This window comes from Vipera ursinii (genome assembly GCF_947247035.1).
Source record: "Vipera ursinii genome assembly, chromosome: 6".
Classification (NCBI taxonomy): Eukaryota; Metazoa; Chordata; class Lepidosauria; order Squamata; family Viperidae; genus Vipera; species Vipera ursinii.
This window is the reverse complement of record NC_139515.1, coordinates 54,909,156-54,922,365: the sequence shown is the minus strand read 5'-3', so window position 1 is coordinate 54,922,365 and position 13,210 is coordinate 54,909,156. Positions and strand designations below refer to the sequence as shown.

The 13,210-nt window shown below is 35.1% G+C and overlaps 1 protein-coding gene across 1 annotated transcript in view; it reads right to left on the bottom strand.

The window, feature by feature from the left end:
- The window catches only part of CFAP54 (cilia and flagella associated protein 54), a gene marked incomplete at both ends in the record, with an annotated part of 175,159 nt that overhangs the window by 47,431 nt on the left and 114,518 nt on the right, over positions 1–13,210 (bottom strand). Inside the window, 6 exons of the mRNA XM_083366027.1 lie at positions 1,284–1,384; positions 3,352–3,568; positions 6,829–6,882; positions 7,249–7,371; positions 11,706–11,792; positions 12,734–12,916. Of these exons, the coding sequence (XP_083222153.1) occupies positions 1,284–1,384; positions 3,352–3,568; positions 6,829–6,882; positions 7,249–7,371; positions 11,706–11,792; positions 12,734–12,916 (765 nt within the window). The remainder of the gene's footprint in view (positions 1–1,283; positions 1,385–3,351; positions 3,569–6,828; positions 6,883–7,248; positions 7,372–11,705; positions 11,793–12,733; positions 12,917–13,210) is intronic.

Here is a 13,210-nt window from a genome sequence, read left to right as displayed (position 1 = left end):
CCTTAAGAATAGTTCTGCTCTAGGTCATATGACTGAGAAGGAACAAGGCTGTCTTAGAACGAAAGAGCCATCAACATTTGGAATTACTGCTTAATTCTCTCTCCCACAGGGATACATTAGAGAAATGTTTTTGTTTTTTTAAATCTCTGCAGATCCTGGGCAGCTAAAACCCATTTTAAAATTTGTCTTTTTTGCCATCTTATTCAACCATACTATAGTTGGTTCACCTCTGTTCAGTTTTTAAGTTACTGTGCTTATAGATCAGCACATAGTCTTTATATTTTTTTCTCTCTAACTTTCCATTAGATTGGAAAAATAAAAGGACCACAATGGTTTAGCATAGTTTATTCTTGATAGAATCTTGCTGGGTCCTGCCAAGTAGAACAATCTTTAAATGCTCAAAATCGACAGTACAGTAATCATATTCAAAGTTTTGCCCTGTATAACATCAGACTGGCCTAACTGTACTCAGTCCTTTTGATTATTTTCAAGATACAATAAACCTCCATAGTGATTCCTCCTCCATTTCCTATGTATGTCCCTTTTAATTCTTAGCTCAGTTGAAAGCCCCTTACAGTTTCTTAAAATCTCATCCCTATTTTTAATCACCAGAATTGCATGCAAGTCTACTTCCATCACCTTACCTTTCAGGAATTTCCAATCTTCCTATGCTGTTTGACCCCAGAATTTTTGCTCATGGGATCTTATATAGTATTTCTGTAAGCTTGCTGAATTTTTTTCTGAAGTCTAATGTACATGTATAATATGTTTCAATTTCTTAGCTTGAAACTCAAGATGACATGGTCACCTCCTCACAGTTATCACTGTTTTTAACTCTTTAGCCCTCTTCTCTCATATCTAAGTATCAGATCTAAGAGGGCCAGTCCTCCTTCAGTCTTCTGGAAAATGAAATAATCAACAAGACTGAGATTTTGCAATCTTGGCCAAGTTGGTTTTTCAATAGAGTTAAGGTAATTGAAATCTCCCACTATTTCTAGGTCTGTCCTCCCTGAAGGATCAATAATCTGGTCTAGGATGACTTTTATTCCAATCTTCAGCCTAGTTCAGCAGCTTGTATCATACCTGACAACCATATCTTTCTTGTTTCCTATTTCTTGTACCCATCTCACTGAACCTTGTGCTCAAATACCTGGATCTCAATACATGTGTATATTTTCTTGTACAGAAACCCTTTAGTTTATATAAAATAAATTGCTTTCTGAAAATACAAAAAAATATTAATGTTAACTGTGGATGTTCATTTAATATAAATATATAATTACCTTTAGAACAGAAACATTTAATGTGTCTCTGTTCTTTTCAAGTTCTACAATCATGACAGTTTCTCGTTTTCCACTTGTAAATGCTGGAGTTATTATATAACCTTTGTAAAAACATAACATACAAGATCAATTCCAGTGAAAGCACTCAAAACAATGTAACTCTTCAAATAGCAAAAAGGTGAAATGAATTATTCCTCTGCTACTCTCAAGGGTATTTACTATTCTCATGTATAATGTAGGATTCAACACAGGCACAAGGATGAAAGGGAGTGTGTTGGTAGGGGTATGCAAGAGATGGGATGGAGGTCAGCAGGGTGTACAAGGGTGAGAGGGTCTACATGACAGGCGTGGCGAGGGTGAGATATATAAAGGTGCAAGGAGATCACAAGGGAGGGAGTACAGGAGGTAAGCAAGCATGTGTGAGTATGTGCAAGGATACAAAAAGAAACAGCAAGGATCAGGGAGAATGATTGGCATAGCATGAATGCAGGGAGGATGAGGAGGGGTGTGGGTGGGGGAGACTTACCCAACAACTTGGAACCTAACCTGCTGACCTCCTTATTTATTTTCTGGGGAAGCTGTCAGGGAAAGTTGCAAATTGTGATTGTGGGGAAACTGCAATTGATTGTAAGGACAAACCAGTTGCCAAGTGCTATCATGTGTCTGTAGGGATGAAGAGCAGGCCAGAACTCCAAGGATCAGTTACAAAACCCTATTCATTTACCTCTGTTGTAAATTCAAACAGTTGCTGAGTGAAGGGTTGCAGGTTGAGATTACCTGTTTATAATAATAATTGCCACAGAGTATTCCCTACTTCATGTATGAATCAAAACAGCTGATAGGGAGATGGGACTGAAGTCTCCAGAAATAATTTAGATTAGAAAACAAAAATAAGACTTGCTGCACAAGTTATCATTAAAAAAGATACATAAAGAAATACACAAAGAGGGCAGCTTTTTTAATTATAACATTCAAATTTTTTGTATCTTAAGATCAGAAACAGCAACTGAGCTTTCTTGATTTTTCTTGAAGACATTTCACTTCTCATCCAATAAACTTCTTCAGTTCTAATTAACTGGTGGGAATGGAAAGGATTTATACTCTTTGTAATTAGAATATAAATTGAACAGCCCTCTCTCAATAGAGGGGGAGGGATACAACATCATCTATCTCCAGTCTACAACACAGTACTTTCAGCAGTTCCAAGAAGGCTTCACTCATTTGTCCCACTCAGGAGACCATAAGGACACATATAAACCTCCAAGTGGCCTCAAAGACTCTCTAAAAGAATGCAAATGACCAGCTGTCTGCAAGAAATATAAATCCTTCTATTCACCACCATCCAGTCAAAGCTGAAGAAGCTTCTTGGATGAGAAGCAAAACATCTTCAAAGAAAAACAAGAAAGTCCAGTTACCACTTGAAAAAGCACCTTTGGGACAGTTAGCTAGTCATTAACACTCTATTTCCTCAGAATTTCCTGAATCAGAATGCAAATTAATTTTAACATAGATAGCCTTCTTGACTTCTCTTTCAAACCAATGGTCCTCCCTATCCAGAATGTGATCTTGGAGTGGCCCTTTTCTTTCAAATGCAGGAAAAAATGCTTAATCCTGTCCTGATGCATTGGTTCTCTTGTGTTGTGCCATGCATTTGTGTAGTGGTTGTTTTATTTCCCCAAAATTGAACAGCCCCTCTCTCAAAAGAGGGGGAGGCATTGGTCACTACTTAGCAATGCAGCCCTTTCAGCAGTCCCAAGATTCATCTGCACTTTGATTCAGGTGACTCTGAGGACGCAGATTAACCCCCAAGAGGTTTCAAGGACACTCAAATGTTAACGATTGGCTGATTGCAAAGAGTTCCATTCCCCACAAATTAGTTAGAACTGAAAAAGCTTCTTAGATGAAAAGTGAAACATCTTCAAAAAATAATCAAGATGGTCCAGTTGGTCTTTTTTTAAAAAAAAAAGCATGTTTGGGACATGTTAAGCAAGCATAACCAATTTAAAAATATTTTAAGCTTCATATACCATACAATTAAAATAAAACTCTTAGTTTATCTTATTAATACCTTTCATGAGTGCCTCTGTATATCTTCCTGACTTTCTTAAAGTTTCAGAGTCAGTAGAATATGCTGTCTTCATTACTTTTTCAGGAACACAATATAATGTTGCAGATAGACTAATAATAAAATGCATTTTAGCTAAAATAAAATTATCCATGATTTTTGGTTCACATGCTACAGTCCATGCTGAATGTATAGGCCTGTTAAATACGTCTTCTAATACCTTGTAAATTAAAAGAAAACATATTGTAAGACAAATAATTTTCTTTCAAAAAATATGCAAATAATATTTATTTTTAAGTAAAAGAAAATACCTTTCTTTGAGGCCAAATTAAAATCTACCAAAGACATACGGAATGAAATATTTCATGCAATTTCCATCTTCCTTACATAGCTACTTCCTCCATTTAAAATATGACCTTATATGAACTCAACCAAACTCATTTAGGCTAAAGAATCACAAATGTACCCATTGTTATCAGTATTGACTTAAAATAATGTTAAGAGCAAGAATTACAAGAAATCTTATAGGCATCTGCCCCAACCCTTTTTAGTGAAGGAATTCACTAAGGATATCTGCTAGGTGGCCTTGCAGCCCATTTGAAAACCTCTAACAATGAGATTTCATTGCTTAAAAGCTTTTATTGTCAAGAAATTCTGTCTAAATATTGCTTCTTTTCAAATTTCACTATATTGACCTTTGTCCTACTTTCAGTTTCAACAAAGAACAGTCCATCTCCTTTTTAAAAAGATATTTTTGGCAATTATTAAATTTTCTGTTATGCAAGCTAATATCCCCAACTCAAATATGTCTGTTAAACCTCTGCTCCATTAGCTGCATTTGTTGCCAGTTTACTTCTGAGTCCAATTTAAGAAGCTGTTTTTAACTTTTAAAGCCCTTCACGGCAGGGGACCAGGTTGAGAAACTGTTTCTGCCTATATACATCTACGTGTTCCATCAGGTCCGGCAGAAGAGATATGTTGCAGGTGTCATCTGCAAAGGAACTACATCTGGTGAGACCTGGGAGTCTTTTCTGGCATGGCATCTGCACAAAATGAGACTGGCACCACCCTTGTCATCCTTTCAAAACTGTCTCTAAATACGATTATGTCAACAGGCTTGGGAATTTCAAGGTAATGATGGACTAGTGAGGTTGCCACATTGTCTAAAGCAGGGGTGTCAAACTGCCAGCCCGCAGGACGGAGGCATCACCAGGAAACCGTGCCCACCCCGTTGTCAGCAATGGAGAAAAACTCCAATACATCACATGACGTCACGTGATGTCACGAGTTTGACATGTCTGGTCTAAAGCATCAAATCCTCTCAACTACTCTGTTAATAGTAAATACCAATGATTTTTTAAATTGTAGAATGTTTTTAATATTGCTTACTTTATGGCTTATGAGATGGGTGGCAATATAAATATTATTATTATTATTAAATAATAAAATAAATAATAATATAAATATGATGAGTGAGACAGTGTAAACAAGGGAATTAACAAATTAATGATTTTGAAAGCTCTTTTCCATCATTTTTAAAATGTGGTGCCTAAATTTTTCTACCTGATGCGATCTGCAATTTGACCATATTCTAGGTAATTTATAAAAATTGTAATAGCCCTAGGCACATGTAGCCCTGTGGGAATCCAATTTATACTTCACACTTGCATTATCCAAAGGATTTATGAATACATTTTATGTGTGGTTGTTCAAATAATTCCAAATTACTATTTAACAAATTTACACATAACTATAAACAATAAGGGACGCGGTGGCTCAGTGGGTTAGGACGCTGAGCTTGTCGATCAGAAGGTCGGCAGTTTGGCGGGTGAAATCCCGAGTGCCGCATAACAGAGTGAGTGCCTGTTAGTCATCCCAGCTTCTGCCAACCTAGCAGTTCGAAAGCACGTAAAAATGCAAGTAGAAAAATAGGGACCACTCCGGTGGGAAGGTAACAGCGTTCCGTGCGCTTTTGGCGTCTAGTCATGCCGGCCACATGACCACGGAGACGTCCTCGGACAAGCGCTGGCTCTTCGGCTTTGAAACGGAGATGAGCACCGGTCCCTAGAGTCGGAAATGACTAGCACGCATGTGCGGGGGAAACTTTACCTTTTATAAACAATAAATACCATTTATGGTATATTAAACTTCTAGATATTTTAATTTTATACAGGCAGTTGTTAAAAAGAAGTTAAAATTTCAAACTGAAATTATATTGAACTTATTTAACTGCAACAAATGTATATGCTTAGATGTCATTTTTGTGAAGTGTCTCAAGTTAGAAATTGCGTTTTAGCACAAAACAGTAACATGAGATACCTCTTGTAAAATAGCAGATTATTTATGTAAAATAATTCATGGATTATCTCAAATACATCTGCACTAATGCAAAGTTTCTTGTTTTACAATTTACTTAGAGTGATTTGGTAGCATGTAAAGAAACACATATGACCAACACAAATTGACAGGATTAGTATGAGTTCGCTGCAGAAACATTGAGTCTATCTGGATAAGACAAGGACAATGTCTGTCAGGACCCACCCCAAACCACATCTTAGGAAGACAAAACTCTTGGAGCCAAATCTAGTCCAAAAGGAATCTTTACTATGACATGCTTGGTTGTAGGAATACAAGACAGGATTTAATATTGTTCTACAAACTAAAACCTTATAAAGAGTTCCCGGTTCAACCCCCCCTTAACCCCATTTGGTCAGTCCCCCATCATTTACCTCGTATCATCCCTCTCGTGGGAAAAAGGAACTTAGGACTTTTTATGCTTATTGCTCTCTTCCTTGACACAAGCCAGATGCTACCTAACCTAACCCTCCCCCCAGTTCAAAAGGCTTCTCTTTTCCTTTGAAATGCCTAATACAGGCTCAATACACATTTGTTCCCTCCTCCTCGGGAGATGGCAGAATCCAGGAACAACGTTTTAAACATACATTTATGAATATGATATAAATGGATCCTGACAATGTCATTCTCAAAATTAAGTTCTATCTTACTGGTGTCAATCTGCAGCATTACAGAAAATATAATTTCTGTTTTGAGGAAGTTCTTCAGCTGTGAGAAAAACTAGGTTCTATGGGGGAAGAAGTAGATTTAGATGTTTAGATGTAAGTTACAGCTGACCTTATATTTTGAGGAAATCCCAAAATGGTTAGTATTTATATCACATTCTACTAAGGATATAATCTCCTCTTAGAACATGTAAATTAGATATGTCAGCTATTCAAAATAGTTCAGACAAGAAATCAAAACTGTGAATAAGGTTACAGTAACAAAAACCTGCAAGTCTGAAAGCACTTCTCTCTTCCTTTTCCTTTACTTTCCAAAGAACTAGGAAGAGTCTTTCTAAGACTCTCTTCACCTCCCATTCCTTTCATGGGCTGAGATATATCTGTCTGACCATCTTGGCTTCTCCTTTTTCTATTTCCCACAATTATTCTCACAATCCATGAAGCTATAACATTTTCTTACCTGTAGATTTCCACTTGTTAAGAGAGTTTGTGATGAATCAAAAGTTGAACAAGTCTAAAATTAGTAAAGAATAATATATAATTACTATATAATTATATACTGTAAAAAAAGGCTGGAAAACAAAGTAATAACATTAACAAAATATCGCTTTAGTTTCAGTTCAATTCATCAAATAAATGTACCTATTTTGTTTCTTTTTGCTATGCGGGGGCTTGAAATTTTCAAATGATTATTTTTATGGTAGTTAATAGGTTGCTTATGATCTCAAAAAGAGAAGAAAGCAATATGAAAAAATGAAAAAAAAATAAAAATATAAGCCAAGTGCTATAAATCCTTCAAAGGCAAAGTATCTGAGCAAATAAATGCAAGGGAGTCTATTTTCCGGATTTTAGGCTAAGAAAATAAAATAAATATCTTTACCCAAACTTTTGTAGTACGTCTGTATATGGAAGGCAATTTCCAAGGAATTTTCTCTCCACGATTAATGATACAGAGTTCATGAAAGGCATCAGAGAAAAATCCCAAATCTGTGAGTACTTTTACCTAAGAATAAAAAGAATAACTAATTAACATTCATGTACTACAGATGTATTTCTGCAACACTGGATGCTATTTCTTAAACTATAGAAGGTTCCCTGAGCCTAGAGAGCCAATATAATAATAATAATAATAATAATAATAATAATAATAATAATAATAATAATAATAATAATAATGATGATGATGATGATGATGATGATGATGATGATGATGATAATAATAATAATAATAATAATAATAATAAGAAGAAGAAGAAGAAGAAGAAGAAGAAGAAGAAGAAGAAGAAGAAGAAGAAGAAGTAGTAGTAGTTGGAAGGGACCTTGGAGGTCATCTAGTCCAACCCCCTGCTCAGGCAGGAAACCCTATAACATTTCAGGCAAATGGCTGTCCAGTCTCTTCTTAAAAACCTCCAGTGTTGGAGCATTCACCACCTCTGGAGGCAGGTTGTTCCACTGGTTAATTTTTCTAACTGTCAGGAAGTTTCTCCTTAGTTCTAGGTTGCTTCTCTCCTTGACTAGTTTCCATCCGTTGCTTCTTGTCCTGCCTTCAGGTGCTTTGGAGAATAGCTTGACTCCCTCTTCTTTGTGGGAGCCCCTGAGATATTGGAACACTGCTATCATGTCACCCCTCACTCTTCTCTTCGTTAAACTACACATACCCAATTCCAGCAACCGTTCCCTATATGTTTTAGCCCCCAGTCCCCCAATCATCTTTGTTGCTCTTCTCTGTACCCTTTCTAGAGTCTCGACATCTTTTTTACATCGTGGTGACCAAAACTGGATGCAGTAATTAATTTTCTTAGCTATGGAATTGGTCTTAAAACAATTATTTGTAGTTCAGTTTCTTCTAATAGATAATTACCAGAACAAATCATGATGAAATAGAATAAGTTTTATCAAGTATTTTAACGAGCTGTGGTGGCACAGTGGTTAGAATGCAGTATTGCAAGCTAACTGTGCCCACAGCCAGGAGTTTGATCCTGACCAACTCAAGGTTGACTCAGCCTTCCAATGCTAGAGACAATATGCTGACATTTGTAAACCATTCAGAGAGTGCTGTAAAGCACTGTGGAGTTGTATATAAATCTAAGTTCTTGTGCTAGTGTTAGTGCTAGTGATATCACAGTATTTTATTATTCCCAAGTTATTAAAAAATATGAAAAGCTACCCCTCTATTACAAATCTTTACATGTTCAGTTATGCATAATCCAATGGCATAAAACTGTTTGCTGCAGAACAGTACCACATTATAAATAAATCTCTGCAATACCCTCTAATTTAAAATGTAATGATTATTCAGATTTTATATGGATGAGCTCCACTCTGAAAACAAGGTGTAAATTTTAGCTCTGCCTTGTAGCTCTGACACTATCCTACAACTTCATCATTATAAATTTTGTTCAAAACTCAGGTAGTTTATGTATTATAAAATAGGAGTATGCACATAAAAGAAAAAAATATTTTCTTGCCACAGCCAGGTAGCAGCTTATCAACAATAGAAACATATTCTTTTTTTCTGGTTTACTTCTATAAATAACTGCTGTAGCCCAGGAAAGATTCAGCACAGTTTATGAACAGCAACAATAGCAAAGAATACATTTTTCTGGCTATCAGCTTGCAGTCTTTTTTCTTACTAATGCATGAATGCACAGTGTACAATTTTGTATTGGTTATCTGCCAGCAACACTCCACAAAAAGCTAAAATAACAGAGTCTGAAAACTCATGCAGGTGAAGTTCAACAAATAAACAAAAATAACATAATCTTTCCATTTAGTCTGCACAAAATGTTCAAAATCAAAAATATCTAGATAAAATAGAATAAAAGAATTGGAAGGGACCTTAGACATCAAGCAGGAAACCTTATACTATTTCAGATAAATGGTTGTCCAATCTCTTCTTAAAAACTTCCGTTGTTAGAGCACCCACAATTTCTGGAGAAAAACCATTCCACTGATTAATAGTTCTAACTATCAGAAAATTCCTTTAGTTATAGATCGGTTCTCTCCTTGAATAGTTTCCATCAACTGCTTCTTGTTTCGCTTCCAGGTACTTTCTCTTTTTGGGGGGCAGCCCCTTAGATATTCAAACACTGCTATCATCTCCTTCTTTTCCTAGTCCTAGTCTCCTTCTTTTCATTAAACTAAACATACCCAATTCCAGTAACTATTCTTCATATCTTTTACCTCCAGTCCTCTAATCTTTGTCGCTTTTTTCTACATTCTTTCTAAAGTCTTGACATTTTTTATATTGTGGCAACCAAAACTGGATGCAATATTCCAAGTGCGGTCTTATCAAGGCATTAAAAAGTGGTACTAAAAATATGTATCCTGATAAATTAAGTATAAAAAGTCAGCAATGGAACAGTGGTCCATAATTCCACACTCCATGAATTACCAAGACTCTACAACTGACTACTTCACATCAGTAGAAATCATAATTTTATATCTACATTCATGTGAAAAAGAAAGTACATCTCTTTGAGTTCTATCATTTTACATATCAGGACATAGTAAAAATCAACTGGTCCTTAACAGTTCTTAAAAGTAGATAAATACAATCTCAGATGAACAACAACACATGTTGTTATGTTATACCATGTCATCATTTACAAAAAGAAGGCCAAAATGGAGAAGCCATGTGTGAAAAACAAAGTACACCCTTACTGCTTCCATAATAATGAAGAGGCTAAGTAGCAGCCAGATATTGCTAATCATGTGCCCTTGATCAATTGATCATTAGCAAGTGTGACTACTGGTATCTCTATGAAAACTGAAGTTTTAGGAGTTTGCTGGTTGCCAGAATTGAGCTGTGTATTAATACAATGGCAAAGACAAAAGACATCAGCAATGAATTTAAAGTCCATCATTCTATAGTGAAGAAGATTATTCACAACTGGAAAACATTCAAGACAGCTGCCAATTTTTCCAGGAGTGGACATCCTAGCAAATTCACTCCACGTTCAGACCATGCAACGCTCAGTGAAAATGCAAAATATCCAAAGTTACATCTCAGACTCTACAGGCCTCAGTTAGCATGTTAAATATTAAAAGTTCATGACAGTACAATTAGAAAAAGACTGAACAAGTATGGTTTGTTTGGAAGGGTTGCTAGAAGAAAGTCTCTTCTCTCTAAAAAGAATATGGCAGCACAGCTTAGGTTTGCAAAGTTGCATCTGAAGAAATCACTAGATTTCTGGAACAGTCCTTTAGACAGACGAAACCAAAGTGGAGATGTTTGCTCATAATGCAGTTTGGTTTGGCAAAAACCAAACACAGCATATTAGCACAAAAAATCTTATACCAACTGTCAAGCACCGTGGAGGACAGGTGATCTGGGCTTGTTTTGCAGGCCCAAGACTTGGACACCTTTCAATCATTGAGTAGACCATGAACTCCTCTGTATACCAAACTATTTTGAAGTCAGATGTGAGGCCATTTGTCCAACAGCTAAAACATGCTTGACATTGGATCATGCAACCCGACAGTGATCCCAAGCACACCAGCAAATTTACAACAAAATGACTGAAAAGAGAAAGAATAAGGCAGTGCAATGGCCAGTCAAAGTCTAAACCTCAACCCTATTGAAATGCTGTGGCGGGATCTCAAGAGAGCTGTGCATAAACAAATGCCCACAAACCTCAGTGAACTGAAACAATACTGTAAAGGAGAATGGGCTAAAATTCCTCCACAATGATGTGAGAGACTGATAAATCATACAGAAAAAGGTTACTTCAAGTTATTGCTGCTAAAGCAAATAAGCAAAAGCAACAAGCTACTGAGTCATAGGGTGAACTAATTTTTTCACAATTTTGTAAAATAAATGATGACATGGTACATAATATGTCATGTGTTCATATGATATTGTATTTATCTACTTTTAAGAACTGTTAAGGACCAGATTTTTACTATGTCCTGATATGTAAAACAATAGAACTCAAAGAGAATGTACTTTCTTTTTCACATGATTGTATATTTATGTATTTGTAAATACAGAAACAAGACAAAGTGAAGTAATAGGATAAAGTAGGAGAATTTGAGTATCTGTTCCTGATATGTAGCAATGTAGTTCTCACAAGAAATCATCAGATCCAACAGTTGAATGAAAGTCCTAAGAATTGTTTTCTTCATCACTGACTGAATACAGACGTTTGTGTTGGAACTCTTTAAAAAGGAAAAATTAAAATTAAAAAGTATTTAAAAACAACAGATAACATGGGAATTGCATGGCTCTAACAACCTGTTTTCTAGTTTAAAAACTGAATGGCCTCATGAAATGGCAGAATAGAATAACCAATTTGCATTAAATTATTTTTAATAAAATAAAATTGTTATATTTACCTTGAGAATCCTTCCTTCAATACATTTAATTTCATTCCGACAAATTTCTGACACAAAGTACTGATACAATGTGAACAATGGCAAAATCTGCAAAAAAATTAGACAACTCTATAAATATTTATTTACATGTACATATAACTTTCTTCAACTTTTGTTGCATAGTTCAAACGTTATGCAATCCAAAACATTAATAGAGGACCTGTGTAAATTGTTCAGCAAGGCATTTTGCTAATATGCAAAGCTCATCAGAATTTCCAAAGATGTAGAAAAGTCACTTCCATCAAAATAATATTTAATGCAATAATACCAATACAGCAGCTTGGTAGTAAGAAAAAATGCTTTATATGCAGCAGACCCCAAGTTTAATCTCTTGTAAGTCAAAGCTGGAAAAAAAGTCTGCCAAAAACCTACAATGAAGCTTTCTGTAACTGAACATAACTCGAATAACTTCTTGATTAATATGCTTACAATTGTGAATATAAACTTTATTTTGATTTTAGAAACCTAATTTAGTCAATTTTAAGTTAACAATAGGAAGCAATATTTTCCATGAAGTTTCTTCACATTTTCTTCTCCTTCTCCTTTTTTTTAATTTCCCAATGTAGCCTACAGTTCTGGTCCTGCCCCAAAACTTAACAGGCCCAACCCTGCTTAGCTTCCCAGCCCAGAGTTATCAATTTGCTGAGACTATATACAAATAGGGAAATGGACAAAAAAAAATAAGTTCAAGAACATATTACAGAAAATATATCCTTACATGACAAATTTTATAAACTTTATGATTTATAAAGTATGTCTACATGTGCAACCTTGTTTGTAAATTCATTTAGCAATTGTGTCTGTTCTAAGCAAGCAGTTATATAATCTTAAATAACTAGGATCAGTTATATAACTAAAAAGATGCATAACTGTATGAATTGACTGTATGGTCCATGTAGTTAAGAGTGGAAAAAAAAACATGCTAATCAATATTATAAATTATACCTCTAACAAGTATAAATAATTACTTTATCTTTTATAATACTTACTATTAGATTTTGCCTTCTGCAATGCAATTCATGAAGAATAAAACTGAGACTTGCAATAACTGTTGCAATATCAGCTCGATAGTAATCCACAAATAAATCAACGCCAGGAATTAATACATCTGTTTCATATTGTGCAAAGTCACAATCAGCTTTAGGATGTGGTAGTGAGGCTCTAAACAAAGACTGAAATGCAGAAAAATAACAACATTCAAGCTTTAGATAGATATAAACACATTTAATCTATTTCTAATGTTTCAAACTCCTAAGGTGAAACTAAATATAATACTGAGCCTACAATAAACAAAACCAAGGCACTTTGTAAGATTGCCTTACTTTCCAATTATAAACTAAATATGAGATCAAAGAAGTTTTTAAATGCTAATCAGTTAATGCAATTATTTAGTTTCAAATGCATATTAGATTTCTACTACAGCTGAAAGTGCATTTCTTTGAGCAAAGTTCCTCTCCTCTAAAATT